Below are 20518 nucleotides of genomic sequence, written 5' to 3'. Positions count from 1 at the left end.
GATTTCGCCATGATGCAGCCTGACTGCTCTGGTAAGTAAAAACCTCAGTTGGGAACTCCGCTTTTCTCTTTACGAGTCTAATTTGGTGAGTACTCTGCCATTGTCTTTTAATGTTAAAAAAAAACAAAATTGAATTGCAATTACAATTACATTAAGTGTGAAAACTATTTACCTGTTTGACGATTTATTTCAGTGTTATTTCTTGTAAGTATATATAGCTGTAACAAGACTTGAGGTAAAGCATGCGTATAAGACTGTAAAAATACGTATAGTTCAATTGATCTGGGAGATGTAATAATTGATACTGCTTCTTCAAAACTTTGTTCATCCTTAGCTCGTACAGCCTCTATCGACCAAAAAATTCTTTCTGCAAACCTACAATTGAGAAATAGTTGTCACTAGATGTTTTTCTTGGTATTATTAATCATTAAATGATATCTCTCGAAAGACTATTAAAAACACTATTTATACACTATTTATATACACTATTTATTTAAAACTGTTTATTTATTTTTACAATTGCTTCTTGAAATTAATTTGCAGACTAACGACTAAGCGACTCATAATACATTCAGAGACTTTCATCGCAGTTTCGAAGCTTCTCTGTTTACACAGTTCCTTTTAGATAGTACCAGAAACAATAGAGGACGACAAAGAAAAACGTAGGATAATGGAGGAATATCATAACCACCCGATGTTTAGGAGTCATGTAGGAAATAATAGGCTAATAAAGAAACTGAAGGCAAGATTCAAATGAATAAACATGGAAAAAGACGTAAGAAAATGTCAAATTAACAAACCAAAAGATTACATGTCGAGAAATTCGTGATATCGGACACTTCTTCAAAACCATGGGACATAGACACGATAGGTCCATTCCCTAGAAGTAATGAAGGCAATAGATACTGTATCACAATGCTGTATGAGCTGACGAAATACGCAGTGAGTATACCAGTGTGCAACAAAGAAGCCGAGACAATACCTCGCGGAATTTTCGATCATTTTATACCAACATACGGACTCATGAAACAAATCAGAACAGACCAAGGTACAGAGTACAAAAATGAAGTAATGCACGAACTAACAAAAATGCTAAAGATAGAGCACAACTTCTCAACGGCCACAATCGATTGGAAGTTATGAGAAACTACATAGAACATTAAACGAGTACGTGAGATCATTCATAGATGAAGACAGAGAAAATTGGGACATGTGTTGCAGAATGTTTAGATACTACTACAACACAACCCCTAACGCGTATCATGGATATACACCGTTCGTATTGCTGTATGGCAGGAAAGTAAACTTACCTGAAGACCTTACACGAGACGTTCAACCATGTTACAACATGGATGCCTACTGCAATGAGTACAAGGATCTAGGGATCCCACCTTAAATTTTTACCTTTACCATGCGAGATGCGCTATGCACCATTACGCAGATGATTTTAAGATTTTTAAGACATTTTTGTTTCTCCTAACCTACCCATAACCAATAAAAATAACCTTGGTCCATCCTTGGTCGTTTTCTTAGGTTGTTCAAAATTTCTATAGATATTTTGAGAACGATTTCAAAACTTGGTTTTGTCAAACTTTGGTTAGTTAAAAAATGTGATTTTCATTACAACCAATAAATTGTGGCCTAATCCCATATAAACATAATATTTAAATTAAAAAGGAAGTTTAAAAAAGTTTCATTGTAAAAGATTTTGCTATCTAGTAGTGGGAATAAAATGTAAAGAAACATACAAAAAACCAGTAGAAGTACTCAATGTTTGTCAAAGAAAACAAGAAATGGGCTTTTTGAAAGAGGAAAGAAAGAATTTTGGAAATTAAGATAATATATTATGAATGATACGAAGGATAACATTTTCTTTTAAATTAAGAATTAGTTGTAAGTTTTTTATTTATGAGATTTGCTAGTCACCATTTTAATCATAATTTCAATAAGACTACATAAATGAAAGATTATAATTGGTTAATTAAATATCTAGCTTAAATCTAGTTGTCAATTTATTATTTCTTGAAATCACAAGCCAAAATTTTAAAATCATAATATGCGTAATGGAGCATTGCGCAGCTCGCATGGTAAAGGTAAAAATTTAAGGTGGGATCCCTAGATCCAAGTGCAATGAGTTACGCTATAAACTACAATTCGCACACGAGAGAGCTAAAACCTTATTAAAGCACAAAAAGGGGCAACAGGAAAGAAATAAGTCAAAAGCGACGCCACAACACTTCGAAATAGGAGACCTAGCCCTTGTCAAAAGAGAAGAGAATTGTAAGTTTGATAGTCTTTATGCAGGTCCTTTCATAATAACGGTAAATAACGTTAACTGTAAAATTAAGATAGATAACGGTAAGATCAAGAAGGTGCATAAAAATAGGTTATACGCTTACAGTCCAGAAACACAGTGAATTAGTGATATGTGAAAACGGGAACAATTATATTGATATTGAACATTTTTTTTGTTACTAGATATAAGGAAATATGTAGGTACCAAAAATTTGTATATAATTTTGTAAATATGTATATGTAAATAGTGAATGTAAATAATGTATGTATGTACATTAATCAGTTGATGACGATACGAAAAATTTTCTTCTTTCGAAAGGGAAGAGTAAAAACAGTTTATGTAATTGATTGAAAACGAACAGCACTCAGAAAAATTTTCTTCTGAGGGATAGGGGTGTAACGGGATTTAAATAAGCATCCAGAAATCAGATCTAAGTAACTCAATTCAGTTTAAAAATTTAAAATCCTTTTAATAGTATTGCTTATTTCTCAATGCGATTGTTTGTTTATGACATTGAAAATATCGGTGTAACTAGAACATGCTTACCGAGACGCTGACCTAGTGAAATTTGCAATGTAATCAGAAGCTTATTTAATATTGTGTACAAATTATATTAGTAAAACATGAATGCATAAACAAACGCACGTGAGTTAAATACCTGGAAAATAACGGGAGTAGATCATTAAGAATTAAGAGTTAACAGTCGAAGCTAGTGTTGTTATCTGTCAACTGGGTACTCTCTCTATTACTGTACTTAGAGAACCAATAAAGTAATTATGAGTATCCAATGAGTTCGAGTTAATCAACCCCATGCAGGGGGTAAACTACCTCTAGAGTTCCACTATATGTAACTCCTGATGGAAGCAATCTAATAAACATTATATGATTATCCAACATTATTGTAGCCTTATGTTCGCCTAGCTTGTCCTTTCTGTAGAGGATCTCTTTGTCACTATGTACAAAAGCAATCGATTTCCATCTTCTAAACTCACCATTTTACTAACTTTAGGCTGTTGATTTTTTTTTAAATACAGACCAGATTCCTTTTCTGGAACGGTAAAAAGATCTTTATCTACTTCTAGGGTCACGTCGAACCAGGTCTTTCTTCTGTTTGCATAAATTTCGGATTCTTTTGGTAGTTTCTTTATTCAGTATATCATTTAATCTCTTTTGGATTTCATACAGTACTTCCCATTATTTCCCGAACTTCCCAAACTTCCCGAAGTTTAGAAGAAAGCAAGGTGAAAGCAAGTGACACAATGATGACACAATACTAAGAGCAGAAAACATCACTTATCTCTTCAACGAATTTTGGATAAGGTGTTGTAAAATTAAGTTTATGATAATTATAAGGAAATACATTCCAAATATTGATCTCCGTGTAAGGAACAAAGTTATAGAACAAATACAAAATAGCTATTTGGAGACAAACATAAATAAAAAAGGTGACTATTCGAGAAAAATAAAAGTAAGGATCTAAAAGCAAGAAACTCATTCAAAAACATGAAATAAATACTATGCATTAGAGATCTCATCCTGAAAATAATAGTACAAATTCTTTAGTGTTGTGTCTTTCTGGTTCTGTTGTAGTTATGGACCCTTAATAAACTTTGCCTGATAAATTGGAAACTTTTTAATTATGGACATACTAAAGAATTTTAAAAATATCTATCATGATAAAAAATGAAACACCCTACAGTTAATAAGACAGGTCAAGATTTAAGGTAAACGCAGTTTAGGACGAAGAAGGATGTCCTTGTTGAGAGAGAATGGTTTGGATACAATTCAACAGAATTATTGCGTGTAACGACCTCAATAATAAGGATAGTAATGATGATGACCAACATCCGTGGCAGAAAAGACACGCGAAGAAGAAGAAGAAAGCAATACCAAGTATGCCTGTATCTTCATTTTCAGCAGATCAGTAGGCTAACAGGTACTGGCCCCAATCTCTTTGATGTTTGAATACAACTTTGGAAAGGTATTTGTCCGTCATTCTGTCGTTTTGACGTCAGCCTATTTGCAAAACAGATGCAATATTTCTCACAATTTAGTTTTAGACAATCAGCTGTAGCTTAGATTCCTTATTATCGTAAATTCTTGTACATTATGTACAGAAGATTATCTTTCAGTACCAGACAATTTCACTGTCTTCAATAGGTTTTAGAGTACGTTTGCTAATATCTTACCAGTTTTTTCACCTTTACACTACCAATCCAAGATACATTACAAACATGGATAATTATCTTCGACATCTTGTAGCTGTTAAATATTTGTAAGAGGGTTTGCAGGTGGTAATTCGCTTCTCTCATTTTGTACAGTATTTTGTAAGTTTTGACCATACAAATATTTATAAAAATGTTTACTTTTGTGTACAAAAACCCATTTTGATCTTTCAACTCAAAATTACGTCATTGAAATAAAGCAAACATAAGTCATTGATCTGTTTTAGTTACAGCATTAAACTGGCGGTAGTCGTGTGAAACCATCCTTCTTCGGTACCAGGACTACAGGTCTAATTCATGGTTCAGTAACTCTTTGTTTGCCCATATATCTAATAATTTCTTTGGCTGCTCTCGTTTCAAAAGTGAAAATCATCTCGCTAATTGTCTGATATTGATACCCTTATCTTTATCATCCTTGGCTAGGATAGCCCTTAATTTTTGTGTCTTTTGGTTTTTAAGATCTTGAGCATGTATTAACGACGATATAAACAAGCTCTTTTGGACTTTGAAGATGTGTCAGTCGTAGTCACAGAACAAATCGATGCTACAGAAACATACTGCCCCACCAAAGTTTTTCTACTCAATTGGATGGCAGTTCTTGACTCTGACAGGAACGACGTTTTACAGGAGCTTTTTACTTTACAAACTCTTTATCTTTCAAGTCGTAGACTTGAAAGGAGAACTCTTATGTAAGGGGAACTCTTCTGTGTTGACCTTGATCCATTTTAATATTTGATATTTTGTGGATGACTGTCGTCTGGTCAATAGATACTGTCATATTTACTTAGCCGTTTGTTTTAATTATCTCAGCAGTTGTTGTTCTAAGTTGTTGCATTCGTATATATCAAAAACGATCTATCTTTATTATATCTCCACCAGCAGACATTATGTTGTCAGTAGCTACAGGGTCACTTTTCGATGTTTACGGGTAACTAGTCGGCTCTAGTTTTCTGAATATTGTGTTGGCTTCTTGCCATGGCTATTTCGCCACAATTTTAACATCAATTCCTAGTCCACGTTTCTTGTCTCGAATTATTTTACTAGCCATATCTTCCAGACTTTCATCTACTGTTCGGCTCTTTCTTCTGTTCGAACTCGGTGGCTCCCTACCTATCTACCCCTATTACTTTCAAAATGTGGCTTCTGGATAAGCCAACAGCCACATACTTACTTACTCTCTTATCCGTGGATTATTCTGTTTGTCGTTTACCACATTCCAAACGCGATTTCTTCTTATCAAATATATTTTCTTTAATGAAGTCTCTTTTTCAATTGCTGTTTTTAGTTGTCTGTTTCACTCCTTCACATTCATAAGTTCTCTAATACGTTAATTTCTCGCTTTGTTCATTACTGTTAATCTGCAGCTTCTTTTTTTTAGCAGTTTTTAAATTTATTCTTTAATTTGTCATACACGTCTCAATCATACAGTGAGCAGCTTTCCACTATTGCCTCCAATATTTGGTGTTTAATTATTGCTTGTAGTATCGCCGCTTCATATAATCGAGTGTAATTGTCGTGTTTTTGTCTTTCCTTTCTTTATTTTATTTATTATATCCGTTTCATCTTATCCTGTATTTATTAAAAATACCCCAAGTACTTATATTCATTTAGTAAGGTTGGTGACAAGTAGCATCCTTTCGAAATCCTTTATCGACTTTAAACTGTTTTGAGTAGTTTTGTTCAACTTTGTACCATGAAGTTTTTCGTTTGAATATCGAATATTAAATATTGAAATATATAAAAATAATTAATTTGATACGCTCCTGGCTGGTACGTAACAGCGACCTGAAGTTTGTTTACCCAAGTGTACCTATTTGAGCAGTCATCTGGGGAAAATATTAACTGCGAAATTGTCGAGTTCGACCCTGTTTTAACCCTCGGTTAGTGTTCTGGGGTATACCATACCCCAGGTACTCCTTTTATTTCTATAAAATCGAAAGTAGATGAAATAGCGTCTTTTAGCGCCTAGTAGCTGTAGTTTATACATGTTTTCTCACGATGACCTTGTTACCAGATGTACATACAATTTCAGTTTGAATTAGGAGTTGCTCAAAGACGATTAGGGTGTGTGATACCCCGGTACACTACTGTTGTAACTTTTAGTTGTTTTGTGTTCTAGAGATAAATTTACATATTTTTGATATTTTTTCGAGATGTACTATGATTTTTATTTTTCTTTCAGTGATACTCAATTATAGAATAATTATATCTTACGAACAAGAGCAGGAAAGGTTAAAACGTTTATGTGCGGAGTTTGGCAGTATTTCTGTCGATGATAAATCGTTCATTGATAGTGAATCTGAGAACAAACCGCACTAGAAAGTCAAGGGACAATCATATTTGAAGAAAGGGCTCAAGGAGAGACAGCACACAAAAGGGAGGATTCTGACGAAGTGGAGGCTGAAGAAGAAAGTGATTGGGCCAGTTTCTGGTACTAAACGTAATATTACTTTCGATAACTGGTTTACCAGTTTAATCGCTCATGATCAATCTACTTCAGACTCATCATCTTACATCGGTTGGGACAGTTAGGAAGAACAAAAGGCAAATTCCAACAGCACTTCTGAACACACGAGGAAGAGAAATTCACAGTTCAAAATTTGCCTTCAAAGAAGATATAACGGCTGACTCATATGTGCCAAAAAAGTCAAAAAATATAATCCTCTGTTCTAGATTGCATCATGATGATACTATTATTGAAGAAACTGGTGAAAAGAAATTACCTGAAATGATCGACTTTTACAAATTGAAATTCAAACCGAATTCAAACAAAGGCGATGTAGACACATTGGATGAGCAATCTGCTAATTACAGCATACCAAGAAATAGCCGTCGTTGGATTTTGGCACTATTTTTTTGTTTTTGAATACAGCTGGAGTGAATGCTCAAGTTATATATAAAACACATACAAAAAACGATAAATTAAAAAGACGAATTTTTTTGAAAGAACTGGGTGTGCAGCTGATTTCTGAGTTTCGAAACCAACAAAGACAAAACCCTTTCTTGCGTCGACCACTACGTGATAATCAGCAGCCAGAGGTACATCAGTTGGGACCTAAGCGACGTAGGACAAGCAGTAGATGTTCTGTTTGTCGAAGAAATAAAGATAGGAAGAATGTTTACATATTCATGCGATGTGATACTCCAATTTGTTTGGAATACGCAATAATGACGTGTTCAAATTGCGACAATTTTGAGAAGTCGTAACTTTTTTATTTTTTAATGTATTTTGGCGAACATTTTTTTCTTTAGTTTGTAGAATCTTAGGATATAAGTTTATTTAGAATTGTGTGATTAATAAAATTTTTCATAATATCTAAGTGTATTATTGTTCACTCGTGTTTTTTGACTAGCATAATTGCAATATGTTGGATAAATGGCGTTTACCATTTAAATATAAGACTTTTACAGTACCATATTTAATTTATTTGAATCATAAATAAGTAAAAAACCAAGATTAACCATTTTAAATGGTTAAATTTAAAAATTTTAACTTCCTGCGTTAGTTTAGTTTGGGGTATGACATATCCCGGAACACCTCTCGTGCTAATTTATCTAGGCACACTAACGCAGGGTTAACTGCGTTTAATTTAAATAATTTCCCATAAAGGGAGAAATCTGGATTGGCTGCGAGTAAGAAACTGGTACGACGAGATACGAGTTTGATAACGGGAGAGGTTGGAGTGGCTTCAAAAGAGAACAGGAGGAATAGGGTCTAAAAGGAGAAACATCGTTCTCGTAGAGAGTTTCAAAAAAAGGAAAATTTTTGCTTAATTCCATGAGTTTTGATTAGAAGAATTTGAATGCAACGTTTGTATAGTGAGTTAATCATCGTTTGTAAGATGTATTCGTGAGATTTGATAATTGCGTCCTGAAGGCCAAGTAGGCCGTTTTAAGTGGAAAATATGCAGCCGAGTTTTGAAGAATCATAGTTATCATATCACCAAGATAACCTGAAGCCCAGGTTTAGTGTTTAATTTCTCCCAGGACTTGTCAGCCTCCAGTTTGTGTCTCCCATGGGTCGGATCCAGAGTGTTTGAAGTTTGTGTGGGACAGTGTTTTTGTATTTAAATGTAGTAACAAAATTTTTTAATAATTTGAACAGAAATAATTGGCAGTGAAGCAAAGTAGTTTTCAAACATTCATTATTAATACACTAAGATTTGCTCTCATGTCAATTTAAAAGGTTTATAAATAAATTTAAGCTTTATGTATCAGCTAATTGTCATATTTTAGTTTCTCTTTTAAATAAAATTAACTATTGATAATTAATTAATAATTCAGAAAAGTTGTGTAGTTTCGTTTCGACATTTGACAGTTAGTACATCCTTTTCTGTCATTTGGTACATAACCTTAGTTTTAATTCTGTTTTGTTAGAAGGTTAAACTTAATGTAATGTTTATTGATAAATTTAGGCATTAAATAAAGCAGCAAGAGGATTTTTTTAAAAGGCGTCCTAATTTTAAATAGTTTAGCAATCTACTTATGCAGTATACATCTCTGTAAGCATTTTTTTATTTCTTTTTTGTAGTTAGTTCTCCCAATCCCCCCAAACAAAGAAATCCTTATCCACGACCTAGCTCTCCAACCAAAGCACTAGTAGTCGTTCGCAAACGTTTAAATTTATTTGCTTACCTTGTCTCCAAGCCCTGTGATTGTTCAGTCCTCCCTTTCAACACCCTATAAGCAAAATATAAATTGTTACAACTTTGAATCTACATTCATTGTCTTCGTACAGTAATTTTACGGCATTTATATAGATGTTATCTACTCCGTGATTTTCCTTTGCCTTCAACAGGTTTTTGACTGGGACACAATCACAGATTTTTCGGAGGTCCATTAATACAATGTGCAGTTCAGCGTTAAAGGCTATTGTTTCTTCTATGAGTTATTTTCTAGAAAATATATTAGCAGTACATGAATGTGCGAGACGAAAACCGCTTTTAGGTTCTTCTGAAGTTCGCAGCAAATAAGCGTTTGTTAAATATTTGTTTTAATTTTTGTATTAAGATAGAAGGGATGTGTTTTAGCAGTTCTGTATGTATGTTTCCAGGGCCAGATGTTGTGTTAGTTATTTTTCATCCTTTTTTCCATTTGTCATTTCTTTTTCAGATTTTTGTTTATCTGTCGCTTATTTCATAAGTTGGGAGAGTATATAAATATTTTGTTTTTCTCGTAATGACTCTGAGTAATATTTTACCCATTCGCCCATTTTTACTGATTCTATATAGCCTTTTATCGTTATTCTGTATAAAGTTCATCATTCAACATTTTCCACGTCTCCCTTTATTTTGAGTTTCTCATTATACTATCTATATCTTTGCATTTTTTTGTCAAAATTGGTATAAGTTTGTCTTCTGTATTCAACAAGCAACATTATGTGCAAATTCTTAAAAATTCATATAATGCAGTTGTGCTTTGTAGACTTGTTGTAGATGTATTGTTCATTACGTTTTCCCAGTCAACTGAATATGGTCTGATAACATTTATAGTGACTCTTAGGAATAGATCGTAAAATGGGGCATTATCACGGGACTTTGTAAAGCCGCAGTCAAGAAAACAGACTTTTCTCCTTCTGTTCAATCAATAGTCGTCGCAATTGTTTGAGATATATGGACGAAGAAGACTCTCCATCACATAGTGGTAATTTAAATCTCAGATAATGTTGCTCTCAGATGATGATCTCACTATTTTACCTGGACCTACGGCATAGCTTTCTCCTCAGCTGGTGATAGATTGTCGTTTTTTTTTGTGGTCTTATACTGGCTTTATCAATTCTTGATTTTATCTCAGTACTTATGTGTTGGTTTCGCTATATAGTGTTATTAATACGTCCTGCCAGTCTAATTGCTTCTTGTACTTGATCTTTTACTTTTCTTTATAGCTGGACAGTGCAATTCCAAAATATTTTACTTTTATTGTTTGTTTAATGCTGATGCCATTGATAACTCCTTGAAATGTTTCTCCTTGGAAACAAGTTATTTTTATATATCTTTCTTTCGCCAAGAGCTTGCTTAACTGAATCTAAAATATTTGCTATAATGTTTGTATGGATTGTAAGGTTGACTACCATAAGGGTAAGGAAGCTGCTATTTTTGAAGATAGGTTTGAAAAGTCACTGATCCCAAACTTGGAGCCAAATAATGTAATAGTGCTTGACAACGCTTCCTATTATTCCCGACAGCCGAACAAAGCTGAACTGTAAAGCTTTTTATTGGAAAATTGTTTTTATTTCGAAGATTTTTATACAAAAAACAACTTATTGTTCTACACAAGAAGCGATTTTACAAATTATACTCCCTACTTCACCCCTATATTTGTGTTTTCAATTCTATAGAGTTAATTTGGGGAAACTAAACCCATGTATAAGGCGTGCGAATGGGACGTTTAAGTATTACGTAACGCAATTGGGGAGGAGGGTGTCTTGTAAAACGTTACAGTACAGTACAGGGGCGGGAGGGGGGTATTCGACAACGCATTATGTAACACTGTTTTTTTACTTTAATAAAAAAAACCATGTAAAAATTTTCCAAGTTAGCAAACCTTTTCATTTATGTTTAAGGGAAATCTTTCGATTGTATTATACAATAATGTTGTTTTGTTCTTTTGTTTATATTTTAAGGAGAATTCTTCGACTGTATTGTACGTTATTTTATTGTATTTTCTTTGTCTATCAAGATAAAGAATTTGGGAGTGAAAATCAGTGGTGAACTGATACTACTATAATCTTACATACCCTGACGACACTGTTATCTTATACAAGAGTCACCAGGGCATTCAAAAATTGTTGCATTGCGTAAACACGACAGGAAGAGAAATGGGTACAAAAATGAATGATTTTAAGACAAAATTTATGATTTCAGCCGCCAACTTCACGACAACGCTTCACTACAGATAGTTATACCATTTACAAAACATTGAGAGAGCTACTCGCTCAACGTTTCGAAAAATGAAATCATAATTCTGAGATCACAGCTTAAACCTAAAATTACGTCAATAATGATTCACATGGTATATTTGGCCAGTGTTGTTACATAGCACCGCATCATGGACTTGAAAGCTGATACGATCAATCGCCTAGAGGTATTTGAGATGTGATTGCATAGAAGAATACCCCGAATACTCTGGACATCGATGCATATCAATGAAATTTTGTTAAATAGAGAAAATGCCGCTCGTGAGTTATTAAAAACTATTATAATAAGAAAAATATAAAAAAAAGGGGAAGAGAAATTTTAAGGAAGATGTCATGGCTTAAGAACATTTGCGATTGGATATGAAAATACAGTGCCGAACACTATTTCGATTAGCTGAAAACCGTGAAAAATTCGTCAATATAATTGTTAACGTTAGGGAGACCTAATATATGGCACCGAAAGAAGAAAATACCTACCTTGTAATTTTATTTTTAATTTTTGCTAAAAATACGATTCTATTTGAAAAAAATGTTTTATTTTAGTTACGTTTCCGTTTCTAATTGTATTGCCAAATGTAGAAATAAATATATTAGTTTATGGGTATATTATTAAAAAAAGTTAAAATAGACGAATCCATGGGAAAAACGATAAGGGATAAAGCCAAAAATGTATGTAATGATGGGCCAAGGAAAACATAAAAAATTGTAAGCTTATTAGTAAAAGTATATTATTGCGAGTTAGAAATCTATTGTTTTATTTATTATTACAGCAAATGACCGCAAGTCAAAAATGGTCAAAATTAATTTTAGTACATACGATATATCCTGCTTTAATGGTATATACCTAAGTAACAAATAAATATTTTTAATTACATATTTAATGACCAGAACAACGAGTAGCCGCACTGTTATGTATACATATATATATATATATATATATATATATATATATATATATATATATATACATATATATATATATACATATATATATATATATATATATATATATACATATATATATACATATATATATATATATATATATATATATATATATATATATATATATATATGTATATGTTATATCCATTGTACCACCCAATGTTACTTACAACGACGATTCCCAGGTGATCAGGTTTCCACTTCTAACTACCAGAACTTCTCCTCCTCTGAAACATCAATCACAGAGGAAATAAAGTTTTCAAAGGTAGCTTTCCAATGCATCCATTCTTGAGACGATCTAGGAGAGTTAGGATCTGCATCGAATCTGTCTGGTCGTAGTAGCTTATCCATATTTGATATTTCTTTGTATATTAAATTGTAATGAAATGCAAAACCTTTATAAACTAGGTTTTAATATACAAGAAATTAGCATTGTTTTGTTTGAATGAATAACATGACAATTACATATGACATTAACTAAAACTAAGATGACAAATGACAAACACAGTTCACAGACCACAGGACATTCACCCCAACTTTATTTTTGAACAAAGTCTTTAAGGTAAGCAGGAGTGTTTCTTTCCCTGGTACCTCTTCTAATAAGACTGTCTTTATTTTCTTCCTTTAAAACACATTCAAGATTACCTTGATCTTCCAGAACGTTAACAGGAGAAATATTTGGATTTTCCTCACATATACTCAATCTAGGGCTTGGTAGATCTTTGATAAACTGTTCATTAGAAACCGCAGATTCCGATCCACTAACACAGTCCAGTAGAGATCTCCTCGTGGTGCAAGTTGTCTTAAGGCTACTGTTGTTTCTTTACCATCTTCACGTCTAACAGCATAGTTTGGATTTGCTTCAATTAGCTGTACTTCTTCAACGAGGGGTTCATATTTGGACTGCCTCACATTTTTTTTCATAAATACTTTTCCGGGGGTTATCAACCATGAAGGAAGCGCAGCTCCATTTATAGCTTTTCTGGAATGATGAAACATTCGCTCATGAGGGGTACTGTTTGTAGATGTACACAAAAGAGAACGAATTGAATGAAGAGCTATCTCAACTACTTCTTCCCACTGTTCAGTTTTTAAATGTTTAGATTTTAAAGCAAGAGAAATAGTTTTCAATATAATTCCATTATATCTTTCTGTCTGGCCATTGCCTTCAGGATTGTAAGATGTTGTTCGGCTTGTAGGTATTCCTTGTGAATGAAGAAATGTTTTGACTTCTTGGGACATAAATGCCTCCCCTTGATCTGAATGGATATAACTAGGCATTCCAAATAAAGAGAATAAGTTTTTAAGACACTTCACAACAGTTTTCGCTGAAACATCTTGACATGGATATACAAAGGGGAATCGAGAATATTCGTCAACAATTGTTAGGATATACTTGTTATGAGATCTAGATGGAAGCGGTCCTTTAAAGTCCAGAGACAATCTTTCAAAAGGCGGAGTATCTTTAATTAATCTCCCTTGAGTTCTCAAAAACTGGTTTTATTTCTCCACAGATAGGACAGCGATTGGTCATTTCACGGACTTCATCAATAGTATATGGTAAGTTAGGTGTCTTTATCCAATGGACCGTTCTGGTGATTCCTGGATGACACAAGGATTGATGTAGTTCAAATAGACTTGGTCGAGGATTTACTGAACAGCTCACTCGTGAGAAAGTATCTGGCACTACATTCTCAACTCCTGGTCGGTACTGAATATCGAAACTGTAGCATGATAATTCAAGGCGCCATCTGATAATCTTCTCATTTTTTATCTTACTATTGTGGCGCATATTGAACATAGAAGAGACAGACTTTTTATCAGTTATAAGTCGAAAATGTTTACCTATCAAGAAATGTCTCCATTTTCTAAGAGCTTCCACTATTGCATAAGCCTCTTTTTCCACTGATGAATGATTTCTTTCACTTTTTGATAAGGTTATTGAAAAGAAAGCAACTTCCTCCTTGGCTAAGAGAAGCAGCAATACAAAAATCTGAGGCATCAGATTCAATGATAAAAGGAATCTTGTCATCAATCGTAGTAACGGCTGAAGAAATAATTTCAGATTTAAGAATTTGGAAAGCTTCAGCTGCTTGTTCTGTTAAAGGAAAAGTATTGCATGTGACTAATTTTTGTATCTTTTCTGAAAATTGTGGGATAAATTTGGAATAATGCGCAAACATTCCGACAGCTCTCTTTAGTGATTGGGAATCGTTTGGTAAGGGTAACTTCTTTAATGGTTCAAGTCTTTCAGGATCAGGTTTTAAGGTCTGATTTTCTATTTGATAACCCAAAAGTTTGATTAAATTTAGTGTATAAGAACTTTTATTTTGATTTATTGTTAGCTGTATTTCTTCGCTACTTCCATAAATTTATTAAGATTTTCATTATATTGTTGTTGATTTAATCCACAAACCGTAATGTCATCAAGATATGCATATACACCTTTTAAATGTTCGGATTTAATAATACCATCGATAACCCTTTGAAAACAAGCCACTCCGTTGGTTACCCCAAAAGGAATCCGGCAGAATTGGTATAGTTGGCCGTTGGCTTCAAAAGCAGTGTATATTTTCTCTTCATTTTTGATTGGAATTTGATGGTATGCATTTTTAAGATCAATAGTACTGAAGACAGAATATCTTGCTACTTTTCTAACAATATCTTCAACATCTGGGAGAGGATAGGCATCTAAGTAAGTAAATTTATTAATCGTTTGTGAATAATCTACCACCATTCGCTTTTTGTGTGTTTCACTTTTTGTAATAAGTACTTGTGCACGCCAAGGAGAGTTGCTTTCTTCTATGATTCCATTCAATAGCAGATACTGTATCTCGTCAGATATGAATTTTTTATCTTCAGTTGAAAATTTTCTTGATTTAGTTGCCCTCGGTTTGCAATAATTTGATAGATTGGAGAATAATTTGGGTGGCTCTATATTTAAGTATGCCAAACTACAAATGTTATCTATAAGATCAATAACTAAAGGCATTTTTGAGCCAGCAAAAGTGATTTCTAGAGAAGAATGTTGTTTAAGCAAGTCATGACCTATAACTACATCAGCACATAAATCTTGAATTATTGATAATTTGACATTTTTATAGGAATGTTCGTTTATTTCTAAATTAACAAAGCAGTGTCCTGAGATAGTCGTTCTGAGTGCTGTTGAAGCCATTATTATGCTTGCATGACTTCTAAATGTTTTCACGTTTATAGACAATGCATAATTCTTACTGATATATGACTCAGAACTACCTGTGTCTATTAAACTTTCAGTTGTATTTCCATTCACCTTTATCTCAGTAACACTTTTAGATAAGCATTGAGGGGCAGCAGCAAGATTTCTAACATTGGAACTAGATGTAGTAGTAGCTAAAACAGCAGCTGATACTGAATTGGGCATCTGAAGCCTACATACCTTGGAAAAATGTCCAACTTTCGAGCATTTCTTACAAACTTTGTCTCTAGCAGGGCATAGGCTACGAGGATGTCTTTCAGTTGATCCACAAAAGTAACATTTCCAACTTTTCACAGCTTCTTCTTCTGGTTCCTATCCGTTTCAGATGTTGGAAATCATATTGGCAATCATGACCTTGCTCGCTGCGGCTCGAAACAGCTCCGTTGAGGTTTTCTTAAACCATGTTCTTAAATTCCGCAGCCATGATATTCTCCTTCTACCGGGTCCCCGCTTACCTTTGACTTTACCTTGCAATATAGACTGCAGCAGGGAGTAACGGTGCTGATTTCTCATAACGTGTCCCAGATATTGCAATTTTATGCGTTTGATCGTAAACACAATCTCTGGTTCCTTCTTCATTTTTTCTAGAACTTCCTTGTTCGTGATCCTTGCTGTCCATGATATTCTCAGCATTCTTCTATAAAGCCACATCTCAAATGCTTCAAGTTTTTTAATAGTGGTGTCTGTAAGCGTCCATGCCTCCGCCCCGTACAACAACACAGAGAAAACATAGCATCTCAAATGTCTCATTTTTGTATCCAGGGATATGTTGTGACTTTTGAAGATGGCGCTCATTTTGTTAAAGACGTGACTTTTGAAGATGGCGCTCATTTTGTTAAAGACTTTTCACAGCAGCAGAAGTATAATTAGTGTGCTCTTTGGTTTCGGAAGAAATTGCATTAATAATTTATACAGGAGTTGTATAAGCCTCAGAGTGTTTTGAAGCTGACTCCAGAGACTGGGCTTTCACTATGGCATCTTGCAGAGTAATAGTGTTGTTTTCTAGTAAACGTTGTCTTATGTCATTAGAAAGAATGCCATTAATAAAAGAGTCTTTTATATAATCTTCTCTATTGACATATTGACCTATATTTTCACCAGTTTGTTGTTTTTTTGTCATTAGGATATGTCTGGCAAAAATTTCATTTTTGGGTTTAACAAAAGCTGCTTCGAGAATACTTTTGGCTTGAGAATACTTTCTACAATCAGAGATGAGTTCATAGATATTGTTGCTCACGTAATTTACCACTAGTTTGAATTTCTCCTCCTCTAAAACATCAATCACAGAGGAAATAAAGTTTTCAAAGGTAGCTTTCCAATGCATCCATTCTTGAGACGATCTAGGAGAGTTAGGATCTGCATCGAATCTGTCTGGTCGTAGTAGCTTATCCATATTTGATATTTCTTTGTATATTAAATTGTAATGAAATGCAAAACCTTTATAAACTAGGTTTTAATATACAAGAAATTAGCATTGTTTTGTTTGAATGAATAACATGACAATTACATATGTCATTAACTAAAACTAAGATGACAAATGACAAACACAGTTCACAGAAAACAGGACAATAAGGATCCCTGCACACGCAGTATCAGCAGAGTCATTACCATTCTTATAAAACAATTTATCGCTATTTATTTTGGTTCAGTATATTTAAGTTTTTAAGTTCAGTATAATTAAATTTGTAGCACGTAACTTTGCTTATTATATTTTCGAAATAAAATTATTTTTTAAAAATTTCAAAAAGTCTTTTGTGATATAAAAAATGGAGAACTTGACAACGGTGGATTCCAATCCTTTAATCAGAAAAAGAACCAGTAAGCTCCAAAAAACAGTGGCGTCCTAACTTTGCAGACATTTACGGAAGGAACACCAAGTGAAGCCCCTGGCAGAACCGCTGTCGAGAACAAGACGACTTGATGTTTTTATAACTAATGTAAGTCTAACATTGAATCATCTCGTATATAGTTTTTGTTTTATACTTTTTATTATCATATACTGTTCGATATTCCAATATTAATTATTCTTTCAATTAATAAGTTCATGCCGAATTTGAATATTTTTGCTGATTGCTTTAATAATTATAAATTTTTGGCGGTTATTCTGTAAATCGTCGATTTTTTTTTTATTTTCATTTTATTAAACGATTGTTTTTGTCGATTATTCCGCTAATCGGACAGTATCTTTTCCGATATTTTGATTTATTATTTTAATATTTATGTATTGATTAATTATTTAGTTAATCAATTCATAACCTTATATTTGTATTTAATTTATTGATTTATTGACCATCATGAATGACAACGGCAACACTTCTCGTCTCGCATCTTGCACCGAGAACCAGCCTGAAATAGAACCTTATAAAATTATCTGAAATATTTTCTATCGTACTTGAATTTGAAGGCGATTTTTACAAACATTTTTAAATGCTTGTGAATATGCCTACAATATGTGTACGCGCGATCAAAAACAACTATTAGTAATTCACATAAAAAATAAATTGCGCGGAAGAGCAGCGCAACTTATAAGCTCAAGAAATCCATTATCGTATCTAGAAATCAAACATCTTCTTACTTCTCATTTTGGGGACACTAGAGACCTATCTTCTTTGATACAAAATTTATAGAGAGTCAAATAGCTCCCGAATGAATCGGCTATTATATACCTTAATCGTGTCCAAGTCCTTAATGCATGCTAATATAGAGAAATCTAACCTCTCTGCTGTAGAGAAACAGGCCCAAATTGTATTAATCGAAAAAATCAATCGACCCAATCCTTCAAAACTTAATCAAAACAATCAACCCATCAGAAGACCAATCCTTCAACCACCTAGATACACGTTTTGTGGACGTATGGGCTACCCGAACAATGAATGTCGTTCTCGACAAAATTCCCAAAATAATTCGCAGAATTTCAACAACTCTCATAATTTTAACAATTCTCGAAATTTCAATAGCCATCCAAACTTCAATAACGCTCAAAACAATGGCTTTTAGAGACCAACTTTCAGTTCAAATAATAATTACCAAAGCAATAGACCCAATGACCAACAAAGAACTCAATTCACACCAAACCAAAATAACTCACAAGTACGCCCTTCTGTAATCCATAAGAATCCTAATTTTTCGAACGATAAGCACAGAGCTCATTTCGTTAACTATGAACCTGACTATACCCCAGCTCCAAATGAAAGCTACATGTACGAAGATTTCTCTGATAATAACCATTTACCTTCTGATTATTACCATTCATTCGATCAATCAATCGATGTAATTGATAGCCAAGACTATCAGGATTTTCTCAAAGTCCCGAACCAGAACCACCCGCCCAACAATGCCAGTTCAATGAACGAATATTTGTCTCAGAATCAGATTCAAACTCTGAATTTAGACGACATGAACCCATCTCTGAACTTTCCAGAACAGAATTTTCTCTGAGCCCTCTTCTTGCTATGAACTCTAAAAACCTTTATTATATAAAGGACGCATCAAATACGTTTAAATTACTTATCAATATCGGTGCTGGTATCTCTATCTTTAAAGAAAATACCGCTAAAAATTTCAAACCACGTTTTCCCGAAAAAATTACCATACAGGGTATTACAGACCAAAAGATTTTTGTTACTGAATCAACTTTAGTCCCGTTTCAAGTGGGAAACCCCCATAAGGTGTTTATCCATAATTTAGATATTGATTTTAATGGAATCTTAGCCCTCGATTTTTTAGAACATTACGAATGTACCCCAAAAACAAACAACGAATCACAAACTTTAAAACATTACCTCTCTACAAAGTAGAAACTAATTCGCTTAACAATGAACCCCCTAATCAAATTAAAATAGATCCCAGATCCGAGCAAATATTCAAGTTAACATGTCATCTGTCTAATACAGATGCAATTTTACACAAAAAAGAAAAACATAAAGTACATATCCCCAACGCGTTAGTGAATGAAAAAGGATAATTTCTGACATCCGTAGTAAATGTAAACGCAATTTCCAAAATTATCGATTTTTCCGATATCGTAATTGAACCCTATTCGAACTACCCTATCCTAAATTTTCAGTCAAACGATAACCTGGTAAATTCATTAAATTTAATCAAATCTCGACTTCGAACAGAACATCTTAACGAGGAAGAACAAGAACTAGTAACAAATCTTTGCTTAAATTATGAAAACATATTTTACTTAGAGGGAGACAACCTCACTTTCACCAGTGAGATTAAACATCAAATTGAGACCAATAACGCCAAAACCCATTTTTACGAAGTCATACAGATATCCTCAGTTCCACACAGAGGAAGTAAAATCTCAAGTGAATAAGATGGTCAACGAAGGTATCATCCGGCCCTCTACTTCTCCTTGGTCATCTCCTGTTTGGGTCGTTTCCAAAAAAAAAATGGACTCTTCTAGAGAACAAACAAAACATTTTTATGCGAATAATTTATAACCGAATTCAAAATAAGTGTGAAGAATACCTTAGTCGTTCTCAATATGGCTTTAGAAAGGGTACAGGCACTAAAGAAGCAATTATGAGATTGACACTGATGGCAGAAAGATATCTTGAGGTTCAAAAACAGGTGTATGTGTGCTTTGCCGATTATAGAAAGGCCTTTGGCCGCATCAAACACGGAAAATTGATCGGGGTGCTAAAAGAAGTATGGTTGGACGGACACGACATAGCTATCATAAGTAATACATACTGGAACCACACAGGATGCGTTCGAAGAGAGAACGGAAACACCAAGTACATCAACATAGAACGAGGAGTTCGTCAAGGGTGCATTTTATCCCCCCTATTATTTAATGTATATGCCGAACATATAATTAGAGCTTCTCTTGAAGATCGCCCTGAAGGATCCAGAGCCAATGGAATCATCCTGAAGGTGCCAGAGCC

At 33.7% G+C, this 20518-nt stretch overlaps 1 protein-coding gene across 1 annotated transcript in view; it reads right to left on the bottom strand.

The window, feature by feature from the left end:
• LOC140447735 (uncharacterized) overlaps positions 1-20518 on the bottom strand; it is a 98934-nt gene that overhangs the window by 60075 nt on the left and 18341 nt on the right. The window contains exon 2 of the mRNA XM_072540553.1: positions 173-375. Within this exon, the coding sequence (XP_072396654.1) occupies positions 173-375 (203 nt within the window). The remainder of the gene's footprint in view (positions 1-172; positions 376-20518) is intronic.

This window comes from Diabrotica undecimpunctata, chromosome 8, assembly GCF_040954645.1.
Source record: "Diabrotica undecimpunctata isolate CICGRU chromosome 8, icDiaUnde3, whole genome shotgun sequence".
NCBI classification, from domain to species: domain Eukaryota; kingdom Metazoa; phylum Arthropoda; class Insecta; order Coleoptera; family Chrysomelidae; genus Diabrotica; species Diabrotica undecimpunctata.
This window is presented reverse-complemented; position numbering and strand designations above follow the sequence as displayed.